The sequence below is a fragment of the Neofelis nebulosa genome, chromosome 3, assembly GCF_028018385.1.
Source record: "Neofelis nebulosa isolate mNeoNeb1 chromosome 3, mNeoNeb1.pri, whole genome shotgun sequence".
NCBI lineage: Eukaryota > Metazoa > Chordata > Mammalia > Carnivora > Felidae > Neofelis > Neofelis nebulosa.
The window spans coordinates 166,909,457-166,933,967 of NC_080784.1; the positions used below are offsets into that span (position 1 = coordinate 166,909,457).

General features: G+C 43.5%; 1 protein-coding gene across 10 annotated transcripts in view; it reads left to right on the forward strand.

The window, feature by feature from the left end:
* The first annotated feature begins 5,800 nt into the window (after window positions 1-5,800).
* CORIN (corin, serine peptidase) overlaps window positions 5,801-24,511 on the forward strand; it is a 261,992-nt gene continuing 243,281 nt past the window's right edge. For 3 of the 10 annotated variants that reach the window (XM_058722677.1, XM_058722681.1, XM_058722682.1), the window contains exon 1: window positions 5,912-6,407. In XM_058722677.1, the coding sequence (XP_058578660.1) occupies window positions 6,111-6,407 (297 nt within the window). In that variant the 5' untranslated portion in view covers window positions 5,912-6,110. Of the gene's footprint in view, window positions 5,882-5,909; window positions 6,408-24,511 lie in introns of those variants that run through there. The other 7 variants (XM_058722685.1, XM_058722683.1, XM_058722680.1 and 4 more) reach the window with 5 other exon arrangements.

The window sequence follows — 24,511 nt, forward strand, 5'->3', positions numbered from 1 at the left end:
GTCATTGTAAAAGTTTAGTAGCTTACTATTTGAAATTTGTGGAAATTTTAGTTTTTCGGCTTAAACTTTTAGGGAGTGTTCAGAACCTAGTGTTTGTATTTCAATTACTTTAGTCAAGTCCAAATTAAATTCAAATTTGAAATAAATTGGTATAATCTTTGCTGAAATTGCCAGAGCAACTTGGTTGAAGCAAAACATTGAAAACATTTGCTTTTTGCAAAGAAGTCTGATGCTTGAACTTCATGGCTATTAATGTTAAAGATTTTATTTACTTATTAATTAAGTGTTTATTTTTGAGAGAGAGTGAGTGGGAGAGGGACAGAGAGAGAGGAGAAGCAGGCTCCATACTGCCAGTGCAGAGCCCGATGCCGGGCTCAAACTCACGTCAAGATCATGACCTGACCTGAGACAAAACCAAGATAGGGGACGTTTAACCAACACCCAGGTGCCCCTACTTACTTATTTTTTAAATGTTTATTTATTTACTTTGAGAAAGAATGAAAGCCCATGAGCAGGAAAGGGGCAGAGAGAGACAGACAGACAGACAGAATCCCAAGCGCTGTCAGCACAGAGCCCAATATGGGGCCCGACCCAGAGTCGATCTCACGAACTGAGCTGACATCGAGAGACGGAGGCCTAACTGACTGAACCCCCCAGGTGCCACGATTTTTGTTAAAAATTTTAAACGCAGGTAAGTATCTGTGGTAGTGTTTCAAGATGACCTAAAGCTTTTTTGGCTCTTCATGTTATTTCACATGACCCAGGTGACTCCTCCAGGTGTTACCTTTGCCCATCCTTGGGTGTTAGTGAGGCAGATGTTTAAGCTCTGGAGTCAGAATTGATGTAGGGCAGCTATGTCTCCTCTCTGGTCTTTGGAAGTTGTCCTCTGTATTGAGTGGCAGTGATTAGACCACCCTAATCCTTGGGGCTTAGAGTCTACTTATAAGTCGGTGAGCTTCGTAGAGGGAAGAAGCACCCCCTAGAAGAGATGCAAATTTGGGAGGGGGAGCTTCGAACGCCTCCGCGGACAAGAGAGACCAGGCATCCACCTGGAAAACCATTTTCAGGTATTGCAGAATCTTGGTCTATTGAGGTAAGCTTAGGGCTCTTATTTGCTGCACTTCTCTCATTTCTAAGCTTCGATTTCAGTTAATGTGGGACATGTATTTATGTAGAACTGTGAAGAGTTACCCACATACAGCCTGCAATTCCACAGTCCAGATTCATTTGAGTTAAAACACTTTCAGAGAGACATTCCCTTTTCACCATCATCTGGCCATCCTCTACCTTACATTTTTTTTCCTCCTAGCACCAAACAGTACCTGTCATTGTATCATGGATTTGTTTGTTGTCTCACCTGCTTCACTAGAACATAAGCTCCATGAGGGCAGGAGTGCAGTTTTGTTTGCCGCTGTAACCTCAGAGGGCACGCCTCGCCACAGAGTAGATGCTGGCATTAGTTTTCTGGGTCTGCCATAGCAAATGGCCACAAACGGAGTAGCTTGAAATGACAGAAATTTATTCTCTCACAGTTCAGGAGTCCAGAAGTCCAAAATCAAAGTGACAGTGGGATTGGTTGGCTGGTTCTGGAGACTGAAAACTATTCCATGCCCCTCTCTCAGCTTCTGGTTGTGGGCATCAGTCCTTGGCTTGTGGACATAATCACTCCAGTCTCATCTCCGTCTTCGCATGACCTTCTTCTCTCGGTCTGTGTCCTTTTCTGTCTCCTCTGTATATTTAAGGTCCACTCAGCCGGTATAATCTCATTTTAATTAATTACATCTCAAAGGACCCTATTTCCAAATGTGGAAGGTGACATTCTCAGGCTCCAAATGGACATTGGTTTTGGGAGGGATGCTATTCACACCGCAACACTTATTATTTAACTTCTGTAAGCCTCAATTTCCTTTTGTAAAATAGTGACAATAAGCATTAGCTATTATTGTATGTCTGCAACTATTTTTTTTTTTTTAATTTTTTTTTTTTCAACATTTTTTATTTATTTTTGGGACAGAGAGAGACAGAGCATGAACGGGGGAGGGGCAGAGAGAGAGGGAGACACAGAATCGGAAACAGGCTCCAGGCTCCGAGCCATCAGCCCAGAGCCTGACGCGGGGCTCGAACTCACGGACCGCGAGATCGTGACCTGGCTGAAGTCGGACGCTTAACCGACTGCGCCACCCAGGCGCCCCTGTCTGCAACTATTTTAAAGCAGTTTACGTTTTAAAAATTGCCATGACAGCCTATGCATTCTCCTTTTACAGCAAAGGAAAGTAGGTTTCAAGGATCAAAAACAAAATAAATATGTCACTTTGTGAAGTACTTGGTCACATAGTGCTTAGAAAATCTTAGCCACTCACCTGGGTGGCTCAGTCGGTTAAGTGTCCAACTTCAGCTCAGGTCATGATCTCACAGCTCATGGGTTCGAGCCCTGCATTGGGCTCTGTGCTCACAGCTCAGAGCCTGGAGCCTGCTTTGGGTTCTGTGTCTCCCTCTGTCTCTGTTCTTCTCCGGCTCACGCTCTCTCTCAAAAATAAGTAAACATTAAAAAAAAAAAAAAAAACTTAAAAAAAATCTAAGCTATAATAATATAGGTAAGTGTGACTTAATCTCATAACTTCAAGACCTCTGTTACAAATGGATTCACAAATTAGAGGGGGAAAAATCTGTCGTGAACTGAGGCACCTCAGCTTTTGCTCATGTGGTCACTGTCAATGAGGTGGGCACTATCCCTCTGACGACCAGGCAGAATGCTGGCCAAAGGTAGGGGCATTTGGACAAATTGCAGGAAGGGGCCCTGTTGGTGAGGAAACAGCACTAGGTGGGCAAGGGCGCTAAAAATAAAAATTCCTTTGGAAAATTTTCTGGACCAATTCTTATTCCTTTTCCCCGAATGACTGCTCTGATACAGTAGAGGAGGGGACTGATACACTAGTAATAATATGTACAACAAAGCAGGCCTACCCATGCTACTCTTAACATATGCACAATATTTCAGTGTGCTGATAAGGGTATGTTGATTTTGTCTTTTTAATTAAACTCTCCCCTGCAACAGGTAAATTTCCAGTCCACCTATTTCTTGCTCTTTAACATTGTAAAAACATCTTTGCATCTTTAGATCTCAGCTAAAACTGCCACGTTCTAAACCCCCTAAAGCCAGCCTCACATTATTTTCAAGTATTTTTACATAGCGTACCTTTGTGTGTGTTTAATGCATCTCTTCTACTAGACTGACAGTTCTCTGAGGGCAGGAGCCCTTATTTTGTTCACCTGGTGGCTAGCAAATCCTAAATGAGTATTAGTTGAATGAATAGCTAAACAGATAGGTCGTGGGGGTAGCGTATCTGTCTTAGCCACTGCTTACCTATTACCGTCCTCGGAGGCTGGCTGCAGCTTTAAAATATCTTTTTTCTTGTTCTCAAATTGCCTTCATTTGTAGTACTAAGCACTAAGGAGGTCTGTCATATATGTGACCAAAGTTTCATCTGTAAAATTATCCTTTGCAGAGATACATTCAGTATGTTTAAGAAGTTGATTTTTCCCATCAACCTCTTTAAGGTTTGTCTTATTTCTTTTAAATGATCTAACTAGTTGAACATACACTGGAAGTGCTAGACAATAAAAATTTCGAAAGGCTAGAAATGTTTCTCTTGTAAAATTAAAGCATTTTAAGAGACTAGCCGGGGGTTGTTATTTTAAGTTGAAAAGCAAATGTGGCAAATTTGTAAAAAGGAATAACTCAGGTCATTGAAGATTACTGTGGGCCCTCTGCATATTTGAAGTACTTCAGATGTTATGAGACTTCTCACATTTTTGTGATTTCTTACATTATAAACCCTTCGTACAAAGTATATAAAAATAGATGTTTCCTGTCATGCCACCAATACCTCAAGTATTCACTCTGGTACCATTGGTAACCAGCACTGGTCGGGTTTTGTTTTGTTTTGTTTTTTTCTGGAAAGAAGTTTAAGGAATTCTTATCTGACACCAGCAATGCAAGCAGTGTTAGTTCTCAGAACACAGCTGGTGTGGAAGAGAGAGGGACACCCGTCCACACCAGCTATCTCCAATCCACTAATTTATCTACTTTGCTTTCACGGTTCCTGCAGCACCTCCACCAGAGGGCAGAAAGTGGAAGAGAAAGGAGGGGACACAAATCCATACCAGCCTTCGGAATGCCTGTAGAACCCTTGAGGACTGAATCCAACCCTCCTTTTGCAAACGGAGTTAACTGTGGCTCGGGAAGGCCACGTGATTTGCTCAAGGTAGAGGCGGCTGAAGAATCCCCTAGGCTCTTCGTTTTCAGACTGGTGTCCCTGCAGTAATAACTTCTGATGAGGCAGTATTTCAATAAGAACACAGTCCTCAAGTTACAAGGCTTCCGGGGCATCCCAGCTCAACACTTGTCTAGCCGTGTAACCTCGGACCGGCCACTTCAGCTCCCGAAATCTTCCTCATCTCTAAAATAAACAGTAAGAGTACCTACTTCATAAAGGGGTTGATAGACCCAAAAGAGAGAATCTGTGTACAGTGCTTAGCACAAAGCTTGCCTCAGATACTAAGAGCTTAATTTTTTGAATGATGATAAACTTGTCAGATACTGGATTTCAAATCTGATGTTTGGAACATTGATGAAATCAGCGTTTCAACTATTTTACTATATATTTTTTTACTGTTTCATTTCATTTCAGAAACAAAATACAGATTTCCCCCCAGTTGTACAAAGGTAGACAGTTTCCCTCAGCAATATTATTCAAGGAACAGGTGCCTGGTGCATACTTTGTTGACTATGCACGGCCTCCACCAGAAAAATGGAGATGGGTGTATTCCATGACCTCATGAATCATTTTTGAAATTTCCATTAAGATCTTGACCGAAGTCGGATAAAAACTCATTTTTCAGAAAAAAATGCAATGTAGTCTCCCTGCTCCCCACACCCCTGGACAGATGACAACTGTCTTGGCCTTCAAATGAGAAAGGAATCTTTACCCTTGTAAATACCGGCAGCGCCCCCCTTGTCTGCAGGAGAGCGGATGATAGCGAATGACAGAAAAGCAGGGTTGCCGGACCCGGACCCCTCGGGGGCAGCCTGTGGATCCCACCCTAGGAAATTGCCACCTGGGCTTATTAGGGAAGCAGCCTGAGGTTCCCCCACATGCCTGCAAAGCTCAGCAAAGTCTCAGGCAGTTTTGCAAAAGCAGTTTCTTCACCAAATATGTAACAGAAGGCAAGTTTCTATTTGTCTAATGCAAATAATGCTCGCCTTCAAAACGTCAAATCTTTTTTTGAGAAAACAAAGTTGGCCTTTTATTGCCAGTGCCCGCAGTTATTTCGATTTTTACTTGGCTAAGCTCTGGCTAAAAGAAAATGGTGTAGGATGTGATAAGGAGATTTTGGGGCGCCGAGAAGTAACTCTTGCTCCCAACTATTCTGTCTCTCAGGGCCCAAAATTTCAGGTCTTCTTTTCTTGCCGTCCTCTCGGGGTGTAAGTCCGGGGGGTGGGGAGCCAGCAGTCTGCTTGGCCTCCCCCTCTGCCCCTGAAGAGTAACTTCTTTGAACGCAAAAGAGGTGGGGTTGCGGAGGATCTGTCCTTAAGGGCTCGTATGGGTGGGACCCAGAGACGGCAGTGAAGGGAGGGAGTGGTCCGCGGGTGGGATCTGTGGAGCAGACAAAATGTGGGGCCCCTGTCCCCTGAAGTTCAACTTGTCTCTTCCTGAGTGAGGAGCAAGTCGTCCGTAGTACGCTCCCCCCCACCCCCAAAGGGGCACGACGGGGAAAGAAAAGCGACCAGGTTAGGAAAAAGCGAGTCATGTGCTCCAGGAAACAGTCCCCAGCCCTGGCTCGGGAAGAGCGCTACCGCCCAGCCGGAGCCCCGGAGCAGGTAAGATCCACGAATTGCGCTTGCCCGCAAACAGGTCGGATGACCTCTCAGTGCAGATGAATTCGGGGTCGACCCCTCCTTCCCCTGCGTCCTCCTCCCCTCGGTGCCACCTTCCTCCCCCGCCGTCGGTGACCTCCGGCTTGCCCGGCGGCGTTGAGCTCCCAGCAACCAGTCCTCGGGGCGCACGCTCCTCCACGGGTCTCTCAGCGTCCGCGACCCTCGCAAAGTCATGAGCAGACTTTCCTTCAACGTCCGAGTCGGGTCGGTCCGGAGACCCCGCTCTCCTCGGCAGGGGCGTCGGCACGTCTCCCGCAGAGTCCCTCCTCGGCCGGGCGCCCTGCACGCGGCAAGTGGACTGGGCGGCGCGCGGCCGCCGGGGGAGGCGACAGCAGGAGCCGTCCGCACGAGCCCCTCGGGGATCCCCGGCTTCCCCTCAGCGCCAGCGCCGCGGACGCCCGGGACGCGGCGGACGCCCGGGACGCCCCGGCCCCGGGAGCACTGCGCAGCAGCCCGGCCTGCCCCAGACGTAAGCCTGCTTTCCGACTGCGCGCGCCTCGGTCTCCGTCCTTCGCAGAGCCGGGGCTCGCGCTCGCTCCCCCCGCGGACAGCCGGCCCATTCTGAGCGTTGCCCCCCTCGCAGCGTGCCGCGACCTCCCGCGTCCCCTGCGCGCCGACTGTCTCTGGCGCAAGTCCGCCTGGACACACCGGGCGCCGGCCTCCGGGGGGCGCAGGCTCGGAGCTGCTCTGGGTTTGGCGGGCTCCGATCCTGTCTTGGGAAGGGACCGCGCTGCCCCTACTTCGGGAGACGGAAGGAAGGGAAGGGCGTCACAGACGGCTCGCACTGGCCTGAGCCCCCAGGAACAGGGTCTGATTTGCGACCGCCCTTCTTTTTCGGGGTCAGGAGGGTCTCAGAATCCGCTCACTGCCACGCGGTGCCGGCTGCACGGAGTCGGGGACCAGTGACCGCTCTGTGCGAGCGGGGACCGAGGGCTAGGCGGGCGGGAGGAGGGTGGTGTCGTGTCGGATCCTGTGGGGACTCTGCCCCAGCTCCCGTGGCGGGCGCCCCACCCCCGGTGCCACCAGCTTGGGGCCGGTGGATGGCGGTGTAGGCGTTTTTAGCACTGCTGGTCAATCCCAGACCGAGCCCCTGGCGCTCGGAGCTGCGAGCCCGACAGGAATGCAGCCGGGCTGGGCATTCACCGGGAAGCTGTCCTCGCAGTTCAGAAAGTGGAGCTTTCCTCCCGTGGGGAACCTCTGAGAACAATGCGCGGCAAAGACCAATTCTTGGCTAAGCCTCCGACGGCTTCTGGGTACACATTTGTAGTTTTTAGGTTTTTGTCTTTGTAGAGTGGTTTGCTGGTGGAAACAGAACTCTGCGAAGGAATGCCCGACTGCTACCAGAAAGGGAGCCAAGTTCAGGATGTACTGACGAAGGCGGGATCATTATCCAAGAACACACACTTTAGCTGGCGGTGTTGAAACTAAAGATGCTGCAAAACGTTAATTTTTTGGCATAACCCGGAGAGCATGAGGAGAATTGCACCCATGCATCCCGTTTGCCCCATCACTGTCTTAGGCATTCCACTTTGCCTGGCCAGGCGGAAAATGGGGCTGCTTGGCTAAAGGAATACTGACCAGTACAGAACACTCGATCCGCAGGAAGCGCTCAAGCAACCTCCAGACTTAACCTGTTCCACAAAATCTACCCGGACATGCAAAGTGCACACACATACATGCTTTTGTGTTTGAGACTGTTCATTGAGGGTAGGGATGGAAAAAAAATCGCAAGAGTGAAAGGCGCTGTTGGCTGGGGTGCCTCGGAGAGTAGCGTATGGGTTTTGGTGTCTAAGCTAAGTTCAAGTCTCTGGCTTTACCCCTTGAAAGCTACAAAGCCCTGGGCAAGTCAGATACTCCTGTTGAACCTTGGTGTTCGACCTGGATCCAGCAAATGGAGATGATACTGTTGGCGATTTATAAGAACGCTGTGAGGATTAAGGAAATAAATATGCCCCGGAAAGACTATCCATGATAGTTGTACATTCTATGAAGTCTCCCTAACCTGTTTTTACTTACAGAGCTGGTCCCATCTCAGATCCAATGAGTCTGCCAGGCTTTTCTGCACAGCCAGGCTTCTGTGATTCTAAAGCCGTGCTCTCCAATAGAGTAGCTGCTGGTCACACATTGTTATTTAATTAGTGTCATTATTTAAATTCATCAAAATTAAATCAAATGAAAAATTCCATTCTTCAGTCTCACCAGACATTTTTCAAGTGTTCACTAATCCCACGTGACTAGTGGCTACCGTATTATGTTGATAGAACATCTTCAATGTGGAATGTTCTCTTGAGCTTTCTTTTACTTGAGTGATAATTTAATGAGGCTCTTGGATGATACAGTTTTTCTGTTCAGTTGCCTCCTTTTGCTTCTTTTCTTCCCAAAGAGTGGTTTTGTATAGCTAAATCACTTCTGTTTTGTTGAGGTCTTTGACACGGGGCACTTGTTGAATGGTAAATGGCTAGACTCCTTTATAAATCAACCAACAAGTGTGAATTAGCCACAAAGTCCTTGGGCATCCCCTCTCAGCCTTGATGGTTTTTGCTAATGTATTCTTTTTCCTTCACAATGAGCCTTATGGCTGATGGTTTTCCTAGTTTTAGAGCAGAAACTCTGACATAATAGAGCAATGCTCTTCTCTCTCCCTTATGCCCTCCCATGTTGTACCATTTTTTTTTACACGAATGACAGTTCTAGAATACTAGGTTCAATGTTTGCATCGAAATTTACTGGGAGTGTTCGATTTATTTAGATTTGAAATAATCTAATACCTCCGCCTTATTCTGTAGGACCCCTTCCTGAACTCACTACCCTTTGACAGACCATATTTTACTTCTTTATTCTGATTATTTTCTGTGTCCTCCTACACTGAGAAGCTCCTACGCTGAGAAGGCAGAGATTTTTCTGTGTTTGCATTCATTGCTAGAAGAGCACCTGGTACATAGTGGGTACTTATTAATTATTTGTGAATGAACAACTGTACAGAGGTGTATTTGGAACTAGCTAGGACAGATAGATGCTGAGTTGGTTTCCAAGGGCTCTGTAACAAATAACCACAAACTGGGTGGCTTAACACAATAGAAATGTATTCGCTCACTGTTCCAAAATCAAGATGTCAGCAGGGCCATGTCCCTTGAAGGTTCTAGGGAAGAATCCTTCCTCCCCTCATCCTAGCTTCTGGTGGCTGTTGGCAGTCCTTGGCTCATAGCTGTATCACCCCAGGCTCCACCTCCATAGTCCTTCTTCCCTGTGTCTCCATGTTCTTTCCTCTTTTTTTTTTTTTAATTTACATACAAATTAGTTAGCATATAGTGCAACAATGATTTCAGGAGTAGATTCCTTAATGCCCCTTACCCATTTAGCCCATCCCCCCTCCCACAACCCCTCTAGTAACCCTCTGTTTGTTCTCCATATTTAAGAGTCTCTTACGTTTTGGCCCCCTCCCTGTTTTTATATTATTTTTGTTTCCCTTCCCTTATGTTCATCTGTTTTGTCTCTTAAAGTCCTCATATGAGAGAAGTCATATGCTTTTTGTCTTTCTCTGACTGACTAATGTTGCTTAGCATAATACCCTCCAGTTCCATCCACGTAGTTGCAAATGGCAAGATTTCATTCTTTTTGATTGCCGAGTAATACTCCATTGTGTGTATATATGTGTGTGTGTGTGTATATACGTATATATATACGTATATATATGTATCACATCTTCTTTATCCATTCATCCATCGATGGACATTTGGGTTCTTTCCATACTTTGGCTATTGTTGATAGTGCTGCTATAAACATGGGGGTGCATGTGCCCCTTCGAAACAGCACACCTGTATCCCTTGGATAAATGCCTAGTAGTGCAATTGCTGGGTCGTAGGGTAGTTCTATTTTTAGTTTTTTGAGGAACCTCCATACGGTTTTCCAGAGTGGCTGCACCAGCTTGCATTCCCACCAACAATGCAAAAGAGATCCTCTTTCTCTGCATCCTTGCCAACATCTGTTTTTGCCTGAGTTGTTAATGTGAGCCATTCTGACAGGTGTGAGGTGGTATCTCATTGTGGTTTTGATTTGCATTTCCCTGATGATGAGTGATGTTGAGCACTTTTTCATGTGTCGGTTGGCCATCTGGATGTCTTCTCTGGAGAAGTGTCTATTCATGTCTTTTGTCCATTTCTTCACTGGATTATTTGTTTTCTGGGTGTTGAGTTTGATAAGTTCTTTATAGATTTTGGATACTAACCCTTCATCTGATATGTCATTTGCAAATATCTTCTCCAATTCTTTCAGTTGCCTTTTAGTTTTGCTGATTGTTTCCTTTGCTGTGCAGAAGCTTTTTATTATGATGAAGTCCTAATAGTTCATTTTTGCTTTTGTTTCCCTTGCCTCCGGAGACGTGTTGAGTAAGAAGTTGCTGCGGCCAAGATCAAAGAGGTTTGTGCCTGCTGTATCCTCGAGGATTTTGATGGCTTCCTGTCTTACTTTGAGGTCTTTCATCCATTTTGAGTTTGTTATTGTGTATGGTGTAAGAAAGTGGTCTGGGTTCATTCTTCTGCATGTCGCTGTCCAGTTTTCCCAGCACCACTTGCTGAAGAGACTGTCTTTATTCCATTGGATATTCTTTCCTGCTTTGTCAAAGATTAGTTGGCCATATGTTGTGGGTCAATTTCTGGGTTCTTTATTCTGTTCCATTGATCTGAGAGTCTGTTCTTGTGCCATCTTTTCTCTTATTATAAAAATACTGGTTATATTTGATTAAGGGCTAACCCTAATCCAGTATGACCTCACCCTAACTAATTACAAAGATGGACCTTGTTTCTCTTTCTTTCTTTCTTTCTTTCTTTCTTTCTTTCTTTCTTTCTTTCTTTCTTTCTTTCTTTCTTTCTTTCTTTTCTTGTATTCTTTTTAATTTAAATCCAAATTAGCTAACCTATGGTGTAAAGACCCTATTTCTAAGTAAGGTCACATTCTGAGTTTCCAGTGGACATGAGTTTTGGGGGACACTATTCTAGCCAGCACAGAAGCATAGATAGACAATCTTTTCCCTGCCTGGCTTCCCAACTCCCTAGAGGTTGATTTTGTTTCTGGACTTTGCTGGATCTGCTTTGTTCCAAATACAGTCCACAGCGTTTGTTATTCTTACAAAGAATCACCACACGGATTGGGAGGTTATGTGTGCTGTCCACAGCCCCTTCCTGAGCCTGTCACTCTTCCCAGCCCTGTCCCTAGCCTCTATTATCTCTTGGCTCAGGTGGAGCCACTGTGGTCGGAGAGCTCCAGCTTGTCTGCCCGCCTCATCCTTGAGCCTTTCTGCAGGGGTGTTTGCTCAGCTCTGAGCTCTGCTAAATTATGTTTTCCTCTCAGCCTGCTGGCAGTTGCCTCCATTAGCTCACCTTACAGCAGCTGTTTGAATATTCCCCTGCAGTACGTTTCTACACATCCAAGCCATCAGAGCTGGTGGTGACAGGCGACGTTTCAGTGCTCAATGGGCTGGCTGGGGATCCAGGGTGGTCCTGTAGGTGATCCATCTTGCCATTCAATATCGGTGTTGAAACTCTGTCAGCAGCTCGGGAGGACATCTGTGGAGAAAGGCCAGGCAGCCAAAGGTCTGGCTTAGGAGTGGGCAGAAAATATTGGGGTGGGTGGTGAAGAACGTTTTGGTGCCACTAGCTGTGCTTAGCCTGGCACCGCTGGGAGCCTTTTGGCTGAAGGGCACCTTTTATTTCCAGCAGTTGGGAGACTTTTAAAGAAAGGTCTTTGTGCAGCTATGAAAGTGCACCTCCCAAGCCACGAAGGTCATTCTGCCAAAGTGTCACAGTAGCACCAGGAAATCTTGAGTGGGGGGGTCCCTGACCCCCACGGGTGGTGAAAAATCTCTATGAACAGTTCCACGTGAATTTTTCTGGCTATAATACCCTGAGAGGTTAAGAGTCTTGTGCTAGACCCAAATTGCTTCAGCTGATGAGAATCCAGCCACACAGCCTGGACAGAAGGCTGTCCAGTAGATCCATCCATTTGCTCGACAAACACTTGTATGCCAGGCACAGTACTAGGCATTGGGATACACCGGTGAACAGAACACAAAGACTCATGTGCCTCGGGAGCTTTAGTTTTCACCTAAGCAATGGCCACTTTATCAAGAGTGCAGGGAAGAGAGCTAGCTGTTTAAGTAGTATGGATCACATTGCTGGTCATTCTACCTGGTGCCCCGGAATGAGAACCCGAGATACGAGAAGGGGGTCTACTGTTAGCGTCAGGACACTGGTGCCTTTCTATGTGTTCGTGTTGCAGGTCTACATGTGATTCTGTGCCTTCTTGTCCTCTGACCTCAAGCCAGTTCATTAATCTGGTGCTAAACTGACGAGCTTGTTCCATCTCTGGAAAAACGGACCGCGTGGAATTTGTTTACGGAAGTTGTATTGGTCTCCAGTGTGGCACTTCTCCTAAGGACTTTCAAGGATTATTTTGACTGCACACGATTTTCACCTTTGTGTGCCCATTTCAGAGCCTCATCCTGAAAGCAGGATGCTCCCTGAGTTTACTTCATGTATTTCTCTGTGATCACTCAGAACGATTTTGGTCCAAGTTGAACAAAAACAGGAAATTGCAAATGGGTGTTCTGGTCTTCATCTGATACTAAGTTGCTCTGAGACTTTACAGAAGTCACTTAATCTGATCCTGGTGTCCTCATGTGTAAAATGAGGTAGTTGGACTAGACGCTCTCCAAGCTTTCTCGGTCTAAAAGCTCAAGTGTTAATATGGCAGAGAAAACGAGCAGCACATTGTACCATTTTTTTTTTTTTCTTTCCTTCCTCTCTTTCCAACCTTTGAGAAGTGCTGTCTGGGGAAGAAGCATCCTAGCAGACCTTAACGTCTGCTTCCCTCTTTGTGGCTCTTTTTGCTGATTCTTCTTATGGTGACCATCTGCCAAAGTGCAGAATTGCCTGTTCAACCCCAAGGAAGACTGATCAGGAGAAATCTGATCACCAGATTTCCAATCTGTCTGGGATATCTTTTCTGGCCAGAAGTCAGAGCTGAGCATTTCACCAATGCATGTGGCTTGCGGGTGGTGGAAAGTGGGGCGAGACAGTCATGGGTGTTGGGGTCTTCCAGCAGATGACCCAGGATCCAGTTGGGAGCCAGGTATGCCTCTGGGTGTAGCTGAGGAGCAGTTTGACACAGAAGAAAAATCATCTTCCTTAAATGGCTAGGTAGGACATGCAGCCCTCTGTATTCAGTTAAGAAATAATAATAATAATAATAATAATAATAATAATAATAAAGTGTTCAGAGTAGCAAAAAGGAATAAATTTTTTTTTTTTTTTTTTTGGAAAAAGGAAGAATTGTTGGATCTCTGAAAGTTAGGAAGCTTGCTTGTAAAATAACTCAGGAAGTAGAGTGAACCTGATTAAACTGTTCAACCCAAGCCCAGAAATAGGCTCAGGGCAGCCCTGGGTGCTCATGCTTGTAGACCTGGGTCAGACTCTTGCTCGTCACTTAGGAGCTGGTTGTGCCTCCAGCAAGTACATTTTCCTTAGGCTCAGTTTCTTTCTCTGAAAAATGGGAAGAAGGTCCCTCTTACGGGATTATGATGGAGGATTCAGTGAAATAATGCTTTGTGGAGGTGCTTTGTAAGAACACAAGTTGCCAGAGATATATATATATTTCAGTTACTGTTTTTTAGTTACTGTTGTGCATGTCCCTAGATGATATCCGTCTTGATTTGAAATCTCAATTCAGTGTTCAGTTGCTCTTCCTAGAGAAGGTTGAAAGAAGAAATGTTGCTCTCTACATCTGGGCTCCCTTCTAAGTATGAGTATGACAAAAATAAAACAATTGCAATTTACCACTACCTTGCTTCCTTTGTGGTCTATAGCAGCACTATCCCTTAGAAATACAATGTGGGCCACATGTGTAATTTAAAACCGTCTAGTAGCTACATTTGAAAAAGCAAAAAGAAACAGATTAATTTTAATAATGTATTTTATTTAACTCACTGTATCTGGAATTTTATAATTTTAACATGGAATCAATATAAAAATTATTAATGAAATCTATTCCTTTTTTTTTTTTTTTTTTGAGCGGGGCAGGGGAAGAGAGAGAGAGAGAGAGAGAGAATCTTAAGCATGCTCCAAGTTCTGTGCAGAGCCTGATGCCAGGCTTGATCCCATACCTCTGGGATCATGACCGGAGCCAACACCGAGAGTCAGATGCTCAACCGACTGGGCCAACCAGGCGCCCCTATATTACTTTTTGTTTATAATAAGCCTTCAAATTTCAATACTCTTACAGCACATCCCAATTCAGATGGGTCACATTTCAAATGCTCAATAACCACATGTGGCTAGGGGCTAGTATTTGGATAGTATAGAACCATATGGAGTATGATAGGTTGAATAGTGCCCCCCCCCATCCACGTCTTAATCCCTGGGATCTGTGAATACCACCTTATATGGCAACAGGGACTTTGCAGATGTGATTCATTAAGATTCTGAGATGGGGAGATTATCCTGGATTATCTGGGAGGACCTGCTGTAATCAACAAGTTCTTGGACAGGAGGGTCCATCAGAAGAGGAAGCAATGAGATGGTGGATGTGGAGATTGGAGACAGGTGCTTTAAAGATGCAGGAAGGCCTACCAGCCATGCCCTCCAGACAGGGAGCCGCTAAAAGCTGAAAAAGGCAAGGAAACAGATTCTCCCCCGAGAGCCTTCCATAGGAAGTGGCTCTGATAACACCTTGACTTTGGCCCAATGAAACTGATTGCAGACTTCTGACCTCCAGATTTATAGGGAAATAAGTTTGTGTTGTAAGCCACTGTGGTAGTTTGTTACAGCAGCCATAGGAAATGAATTCCTTACTAGTAGTCTAACGGTAACATCCTTTCTAAGACCGCTTTGAGAACGGCTACATCACCTTACACAATTAGAATGATTGGCTTCGTCGCGGCCCAGTCTAGGGTACCTATGCACAGTCATTCATTCTTAGGGTTGGCATGCGTCATGGCCATTCTCCCCGAGCAGTGGGGTCTGTTTCTGACTCTGACTCGGTTGCAGCCCTTGATGGCAAAACTCAGTTGATGTCTTGTCATTGTCCTTGAGAATGAACAGCGGAGAGACGTTTTTCACATTAGGGTATACAGTACACAGGAGGAAAAAAGGTGTTCAAAAAAAGTTACTAGCTCTCTCTACCATTAGCTCAATGTTTTCCTACATCTAAAAATGTACAAAGAATTAATGTCTCTTAGTTTGCAAAAATGTACTGCCATGTGGATTTGATATGGGTAAAGGTTTACTCTTTATCTTTTTATTTTTATTTTTTTAACGTTTATTTATTTTTGAGACAGAGAGAGACAGAGCATGAATGGGGGAGGTTCAGAGAGAGGGAGACACAGAATCTGAAACAGGCTCCAGGCTCCGAGCTGTCAGCACAGAGCCTGATGCGGGGCTCAAACTCATGGACTGAGAGATGATGACCTGAGCGGAAGGTGGCGCTTAACCGACTGAGCCACCCAAGCGCCCCTAAAGGTTTACTCTTCTGACCTTTTATCTCTGAATGTTAATGAATGTGATTGGACCACTGCTTCTCAACAGCATGGGAATCACCCAGAGGGCCTGATATAACCTAGGTCGCTGGGTCCCACTGCCACAATTTCCAATGTAGTAGGTCTGGGGTGGGGCCCCGGGATTTGCATTGCTAACAAGTTCCAGGTGATGCTGATATGGCAGGTGGGCTGCAGAGGTGAGTAGGTGGGTGCTGGGAGAGCCCCTGGGAATACTCTGCCTGCAGGAGGACGTCCCAGGCCTGGCTTCCGTGGGGAGGGTGCAGCACTATTGCTGGGAAGGCCCCCAGGCTGGCCTGCCCGACCCCCACCAGAGTAGACACGGAATCTTCTTCCAACAATAAGCTCCGTGGCGGCTGTTGCTAAGGAACCTCAGGGTCAGAATCCCTCCTCTTGCGTGGCTCTTTTGTGTCTCCTTCCCTGAGGTCAAAAGTAGATGACAATCCTGACATCCCCAAGTCTCAGCTAAAAATACCTCCTTTGCCACACAGGCCTGAGCTGACTTCTCAGATTTCCCAGCTGGAGTGAATTGCCCAGCCCTGGGGCTGCCCCAGTGGAAAGGCTATAAGCAGAAAATACCAGGTTAAAAATAACCCTGCGGAGGCCCCACAAAGCTCTCACACCCAGCCGCTCCCTCCAGGTGACCAGTTCAGGGCAAGGGGGCAGGTAGAAGAATTGAGCCAAGAATGACTGAAGCCCAGTGTCATTGTGTAAAAGAGTTAGGGCAAATTTTAGAGACTAGCTCCCTCTCTTCTGATGTGTGTGTGTGTGTGTGTGTGTGTGTGTGTGTTTAATGTAAATTCTAGACTTGGTAACTATGGTCCTCAACCTGGCTTGTGGTGATTTTTATGCTGCCTTCTTCTGCATAAGAATAAAGCTGAGGGGCACCTGGGTGGCTCAGTTGGTTAAGAGCCACCTTCCGCTCAGGTCATGATCTCACGGTTCATGAGTTTGAGCCCCACATCAGGCTCTGTGCTGACAGCTCAGAGCCTGGAGCCTGCTTCAAATTCTGTGTCTCCCTCTCTCTCTGCCCCTCCCCCCGCTGACACTTTGTCTCTCTCAAAATAAATAAACATTAGGGGCGCCTGGGTGGCGCAGTCGGTTAGGCGTCCGACTTCAGCCAGGTCACGATCTCGCGGTCTGTGAGTTCGAGCCCCGCGTCAGGCTCTGAGCTGATGGCTCGGAGCCTGGAGCCTGTTTCCGATTCTGTGTCTCCCTCTCTCTCTGCCCCTCCCCCGTTCATGCTCTGTCTCTCTCTGTCCCAAAAATAAATAAAAAACGTTGAAAAAAAAAAAAATTTAAAAAAAAATAAATAAACATTAAAAAAAAAAAAAAAGAATAAAGCTGAGCTTCCCACTCTGAAATTAAAATAGAGGTGAGCCTTTCTGAAGGTGTCCTTGGTGAGAAAGTCAAGTGGACCCTTGGAAGGACCTGTGAGAGCTGATTTATGTGCCAAGGTCAGCAGACTGCATCATCCTGTGACCACCTCAGCTTGCCTGCTCGACTACCTCCTGATTGCACTGACCCTTTCGTCTGGATTGTTTTGACTTTACCTCTATCAGCTCAATATCAGTAAGAGAAAGAAAAATGCTCCCTAGATAAGGGATAAATATTCCTAACTAATAATATTCTCCGATCATTTGGAGGCAGGCAACTCTCTCCCTTTCTTCCCTGAAGAGAGTTTTCCCAACAGGTGAAAAAATATCTTCGTCCCAGAAAAATTATTTATTCCCCCTAATGGAAGTAAGCAAAACTCATGGGATAGCTACTGTAATTTTTATTAGAACAAATTTGTAATTAAAACAAAATTTCTTTAAATTGCTTATTGCTTTTTTAATTTTTAAAAGCAGGCTTTTCTTTTTAAAAAGTTTGTTGTTTCTCCACTCACATTTCTCAAAGACAAAGGAAAAATGTAATAAATTATCCAATTTGGCCTTTCCCCCCTTCATGGAGTGCTGAATGTTCTGCCCTGTGGCCGGGAAATTGGTCAGGTCGGGTAGGAAGCAGTGAACACAGAGCTTCGGTGGTGGTCTGGCTGCTGGAGCATAAAACGGACACACACAATGCATACACTCACAACCTCCTGACTGACAGGTAGGGGAGAAGGTTGGAGGATCTAGATCTTGTCCTTTATTCCTCTTTTGTGTATGTTTCAGTGAGAAGCCAGTGAACAGAGGAAGAACCTGATTGCCCCCTGTAGATTTCAGACCTTTGTTTGGATCTCCCTTTTCTTGCCCCTTAGTGATCAAGTCCTGAATCTGTTTTATGGGTAGAGAAAAGCAAGCTCTCTGGTCCCAGGAGGGGCAGTGCAGTGCCCAAGACCTGGCTGTGGAGGGGTGCCCTGTGGGGTGTAGGGGAAAGGAGGGCATGTGTGGGGTTGGCGTGGGTTGAGGGTCAGAGCTCGAGTGGGATGAAGGTCCAAGCGTGGGGCAGCCGAGGCAGGGCATCAGAGCTTGGACAATGTGAGCATGGCATCCATACGACATGGGGCCGGGACACTCCTTGTAGACTGCAGGACTGATCAAATAATTACACATATTAAGAATAAGCCACATTCTTGCTATTGGAAAAAGGAGTTAAAGACAGAGAGAGGCAGAAAGCTAAATCTAGAACCCTGTGATATGGGATTGGAATTGGAGATACTTGTGTAAATGTATGTTTCAACATATAAAGTTAGATAAATATAGAAGTAATGTGTGTGGACATGTGGATACACGAGTGCACATGCCGTATAAATACATTTTCCCCTCTACCTCTGTCTGCTGAAAGAGACTGGGCACAGCAACAACCTAAGACCGATGAGCACACCCTGTGAGTTCCAAGGGACAGCCAGAGCTAGGTTTAAAATACCATTTGTTACCAAAAGGAACCAAGGTTCTTGGAGAAATGATTGATTCCAAGGATGAAGCAAGAAAAGAGACTAAAACATCTTGTTCCAGAAAGCAAGGAAGGGCTCAAAGAATGATGGGTGCATGTTAAAAAGACACTGAAACCAGACTGACTTGGCTCCCACTGACCAAATGGGGGGCAATTTAGCATGAAATAAAAAATGGTGGTAACAGATTATAAACCATTCAATAAAATAGGAAACCAAGAGTTCATGCACATGTCAATAAAAGAATAAACTGAAAATTTGAAGGGATGAGATAGTTTCATAATTTCAATACCTCACCACAAAAAGGTGTGTAATTCTTGATTACACAAATGAGATGGGGAGGAGAGGGGTAATATTCTAGCAGGGAGGCGTGGCAGACACCATGTGATTGATGTAATTGTACCAGTAGAGAAATACATTGATAGGATTCCCATGAGAAGAATATAGTATCACTTTTGTGATTTTCTTTTTTTTTTTTAAGTTTATTTTTATTTATTTTGAGAGAGAGAGAAAGAGAGGGAGGGAGCAGGAGAGGAGCAGAGCGAGAGGGAGAGAGAGAATCCCAAGCAGGCTCCATGCTGTCAGCACAGAGCCTGACACAGGCTCCATCCTGCAAACTGTGAGATCTTGACCTGAGCGGAAATCAAGAGTCTGATGCTTAACCGACTGAGCCACCCAGGCACCCCACTTGTGATATTTCTGCCACAGATATCTAAATTTAATCCTAAACCACAGCTAAGCATCCCACAGAATAACTGGTCTGTAATTCCCCAAAGCGTCAAAGTCATGGAAGTCAAAGGAAGACTGAAGGAGACCAAAGAAACATGAAAAAACTGGGGCACCTGGGTGGTTCAGTCAGTTAGATTTTCTCTCTGTTTGTCCCTCTCCTGATTGTTCTCTCTCAAAACAAAACAAAACAAAACAAAAGCTAAGTGTAATATCTGATTCTAAATTAGACTTTTTGGGTGTAATGGGTATTATTGAGACTATTGGCAAAACTTGAGCGAATTCTGAGAATTAGATGGTAGCTATGTTCTAGTTTTGATGGTTGTACTGTGGTTATGTAGGAGAATGTCCTTGTTTGTAAGAAATACCCACTAACATGTTCCAGAGTGATAGGGCATCTGGTTAGCAACCTATGAAATGGTTCAGAAAAATCGTTGTTTTGTACTTCTACCTTTTCTATAAATAGGTGGTTGTTTTGAATTTTTAAAAAAGGAGAAAAAGGTAAATGAGTTTCATTTGATAATTTTAAGAGATTTTAAAACTTTTTGTTTGTCTCTACACTAAGTTTATTTATAATCATGGCAACCTATTTATTTTTTTTTTTTGGAAAGCAGTAAACAAAAAGTATACTGTTAATACGCAATTTAATCTTATATTTCCAAAAGGAGAATTTCTTCTAACTTCTTCATCTGAAAACAGGATTATTTATAATCACTTAGTTCACAATCATATTTTTAATTTTTTTTGTAGAAGATAAGAGTCAATGCACTGTTTATGCAATTATTAAACATTGAAAGATATCTTTTTTGTATGAGTTTAGTCTCTTAATTTGGATTCAGGGGTTTGGCTTCTCATAAGCAAATTAGATACATACTATGCATTTTAAAACATTTATCATTTATACGTTTGGTTTTGTCTCAAGGTGTAGAAAACTTTGGCACTGGCAAAAAAAAAAAAACAACAACTCACGAGAGTTAACAGATGTTATTCTTTGCAAAATACTATATTATCATTTTTAAAAATTTCCCTTTCACCTATTTGCCCATCCACCCCCATCCACCTCCCTTCTGGTAACCACCAGTTTGTCCTCTGTATTTAAGTCCGTTTGTTTGTTCATTTGTTTTGTTTTTTAGATTCCACATATAAGTGAAATCATATGGCATTGGTCTTCTCTGTCTGACTTATTTCACTTAGCATAATTGCCTCTAGATCCATCCATGTTGTCACAAATAACAAGATCTTTATTCTTTTTTATGGCTGAGTTTTCCACTGTACATATGCACCACATCTTTTTTATCCACTCATCTATTGACAGACACTTGAGTTGCTTCCATATTTTGGCTATTATAAATAATGCTGCAATAAACATAGAGGTTCATTTTTCTTTTCAAATTAGTGTTTTCATTTTCTTTAGGAAATTGCCCAAAAGTGGAATTACTGGATAATATGGTATTTCTATTTTTAATTTTTGAGGAATCTCCATATTGCTTTCTACTGGGGTTGCATGAATTTATATTCCCACCAAGAGTGTACAAAGATTCCTTTTTCTCCACATCCTCACCAACACTTGTTATTTCTTGTCATTTTATACTAGCCATTCTCACAGGTATAAGATGATATCTTATTGCAGTTTTGATTTGCATTTCCCTAATGATTAGTGATGTCAGTCATCTTTTCATGTGTCTGTTGGATATCTGTATGTCTTCTTTGGAAAAATGTGTATTCAGGTCCTCTGCCCATGCTTTAATTGGATTATTGCGGGGGGGGGGTTGGCATTCAGTTGTATAACTTCTTTATATATTTTGGATATTAGTCCCTTATTGGATATATCATTTGCAAATATCTTCTCTCTTCTGGAGGCTGCCTCTTTGGTTTGTTGATAGTTTCCTTTGCTATGCAAAACATTTTTATTTTGGTGTAGTCCCAACAGTTTAATTTTGCTTTTGCTTTTGAGACATATTTTTAAAAATGTTGTTAAAGCTGATGTCAAAGAGATTATTGCCTATGTTTTCTTTTAGGAGTTTTATGGTTTAAGGTCTCACATTTAGGTCTTTCATTCATTTTTAGTTCACTTTTGTGTATGGTATAAGAAGGTGGTTTAAGAATGTGGTTTTCATTCTTTTGCATGTAGCTATCTGATTTTCCCAACACCATTTATTGAGAAGAATTTTTCTTAATGTATATTCTTGCCTGTTTTGTCATAGATTAATTGATGATATCAATGTGGGCTTATTTCTGGGCTCTCCAATTTGTTCCATTGATCTATGTGTCTGTTTTTGTGCCAGAACCATACTGTTTTGATTACTATAGGTTTGTAGTATATCTTGAAATCTGGGATTGGGATACCTCCAGCCTAGTTCTTCTTTCTCAAGATTGCTGTGGCTATTCCAGGTCTTTTGTGGTCCCCTACAAATTTTAGGATTACTTTAGCTCTGTGAAAATGCACTTGGTTTTTTGATAGGGATTGCACTGAATCTGTAAATTGCTTTGGGTAGTACGGACATGTTAGCAATACTAATTCTTCCAATCCATGAGAATGGTATATCTTTACATTTGTTTGTGTCATCTTTAATTTATTTCATCAATGTGTTACTGTTTTCAGAATATACGTCTTTTACTTACTTGGCTAAATTTATTCCTAGGTATTTTATTTATTTATTTTTGGTATAATCATAAACTGATTTTTATTTATTTATTTATTAAAAAAAATTTTTAACGTTTATTTATTTTTGAGAAGAGAGAGACAGAGCATGAGCGGGGCAGGAGAGAGAAAGAGGGAGACATAGAATCTGAACAGGCTCCAGACTCTGAGCTGTCAACATAGAGCCCGACACGGGGCTTGAACTCATGGAACCTGAGATCATGACCTGAGCTGAAGTCAGACGCTTAACCGACTAAGCCACCCAGGTGCCCCTAAACTGATTTTTAAAATGTTCTATTCCTTGGGAATACTAACTGTAAAGATATAAAAACAGTATTTAAAAATATGATGGATGGGGGGATGCCTGGGTGGCTCAGTCGGTTAAGCATCTAACTTCAGCTCAGGTCATGATCTCGCGGTTGGTGAGTTTGAGCCCTGCATCGGGCTCTGTGCTGATAGCTCAGAGCTGGAGCCTGCTTCAGATTCTGTGTCCCCCTCTCTCTCTGCCCCTCCCCTGCTCATGCCTTGTCTCTCTCTGTCTCAAAAATGAATAAAAACATTTTAAAAAAATTAAAAAAAAATATGACAGATGGGCTGATGAGGCTTATAGTCTGAAAAGTCTTCTTTTAATCATCAGCCTCTTATAATTTTAGGAAATGTTATACAATTCTTAATACTTTGGACTCTGATCATAAATATTAAACAGCACAGTTTATGTTGTAAATATGATTAACATAGGGGCTATTCGGTGGCTCAGTCAGTTGGGCATCGAACTTCAGCTCAGGTCATGATCTCATAGTTCATGGGTTCAAGCCCTGTGTTGGGCTCTGGACTGACAGCTTAGAGCCTTGAGCCTCTTCAGATTCTGTGTCTCCCTCTCTCTCTGCCCCTCCCTGCTTGTGCTCTGTCTCTCTCTGTCTCTCAGAGATAAATAAACATCAAAAAAAAAATTTTATATAAATGTGATTAACATATTAAAAACATTTTAAACCCTCATTGGAAAGAAATTGGGAAGCTAAATTATTTAATTACGGATGAAATAATTCTAGTAATTCAGTTTTGAGTGCTAATAAGCAAGTATTCATTAGAAGTCCTTGTCACTGAAGTATTTTCAATATTAGACTATTCCCTGTTGTAGTTAAAACAACATGTTAAGTTTTAATGAAAAAGTGGTAATTAGTTTTGTATGTTCCTTTTTCACATTACCACATATTATTTACCCAGTAGTTACTCTGTATAGCACTTAATGCAATTATAATTAAATGAATATTTGAATAACTATATACTCTCTTTCTCCTCTGACAGATTGTGTGTTTCATGAATATCGTTTTCAGTAGCCACTTGACATAGATGTACAATCTTGAAAGCATGGTTTCCAAATTGTCCTTGCAGTGAACTGTCTACTGGAAGCTTTAAGAAGCCAGTTTTCAGTAATTTCTCCAATTCTTTCCTCCTTGGGGGCAATCAATTTATTTGTTCTTTGAGATTTTGCCTTGCCCCTCCTTCTCTGTTTGACTTCTTTGGGTTCCAGCCATGTATTATTGTCTATAACTGCCCAAACTATCTTCCCTCTTCTAATATCCTCCCTAAGAGTAGTAAACCTGGGTGAAACTTTGCCATTCTCTATCCAGACCTTCAGAGTCATGTTTTCTTCTTCCTATCTGCTCACCCTGTTGGCTCAAGGCTCAGCCTTTCTCTTAAGGACATCTCTTTCTTCCTCTAGCTTCATTAGTTTGTTGTTAGGGAAATAAGACTGAAGTGTGTTTTTTAAGCCATTCCACATCTCCTTTGACTCTCTGAGTTAAGTTGATTTTGTCAAGACAGATCGTTCAATGCACAGGCCTTTTAAAATGTCTTTTTAGGATTGCATTTACAAAAATTGTATTGAGTTGTGCTCCTAGTTCACCTCAGGAAGATGAAATACAAAATGATAAAGCTGTCTATTCCTCTTTGTTTTGAAACAAAATCTGCCACCTTTCCCTGACAGAATCCATGAATTAGTCTCTAAAATCTAAAGCCAGGGCTAGAGGTTATTTAATTAACAAATCCAGAGTGAATTAGGACCATGTGGGGGAGGATGGCTAAAACTTGTGAACAAGCCCCATGCATTTGGGTACCTCCACTTGTTGGTTTATTTCCATGGATCTGACTATAATTTAAAACAACATCATGAGAAATGGAATCTGGGGAAGCCTTCCTTCAATATCTGTTCTAAGACTGACACAAATAGTCAAAACTAGAAGTTCACATCTACTCCTGGAAAGCCAAAGGATCTCAGTTGCTTTGTAGTTTCTCAGAAGCACATTTGGTTCTGTTCACCTCTAGGACTACAAAGGCTTGGTCCTACCTCTTCCTCATTTGAAACACTGGACCAAGCTACACCTGGGTAGCCTGGGGGCAGAGCCTGCAAAGATGGTCCAAAGTCTAAAATCCTTCATGGCCCATACTTGGTATGGATCCACCAGAGCTTAAAACCTCATGCCCTGTCTACCCAGGAAATAATCACTCCATGTATATTTTCCCCCCAGTACTACTCTTACTCAGTATTCCTAGTTTAATGTAGTAGATGTTAGGTTTCGAAGGACCTAATAAATTATGCCTCTCTTCTTTAATTAATTAATGTTGACATTAAGAGTCTATGTGTGTGTGTGTGTGTGTGTGTGTGTGTGTGTGTGTGTTTTATATGCCAAGTAAGGTGATGGTCCCAATGAAATGATAAAATGTTTGATCTTGAAAAGTGTACTATCTCTCTGTGGACAAAAAGGTATAAACGCTCATCATTTACCT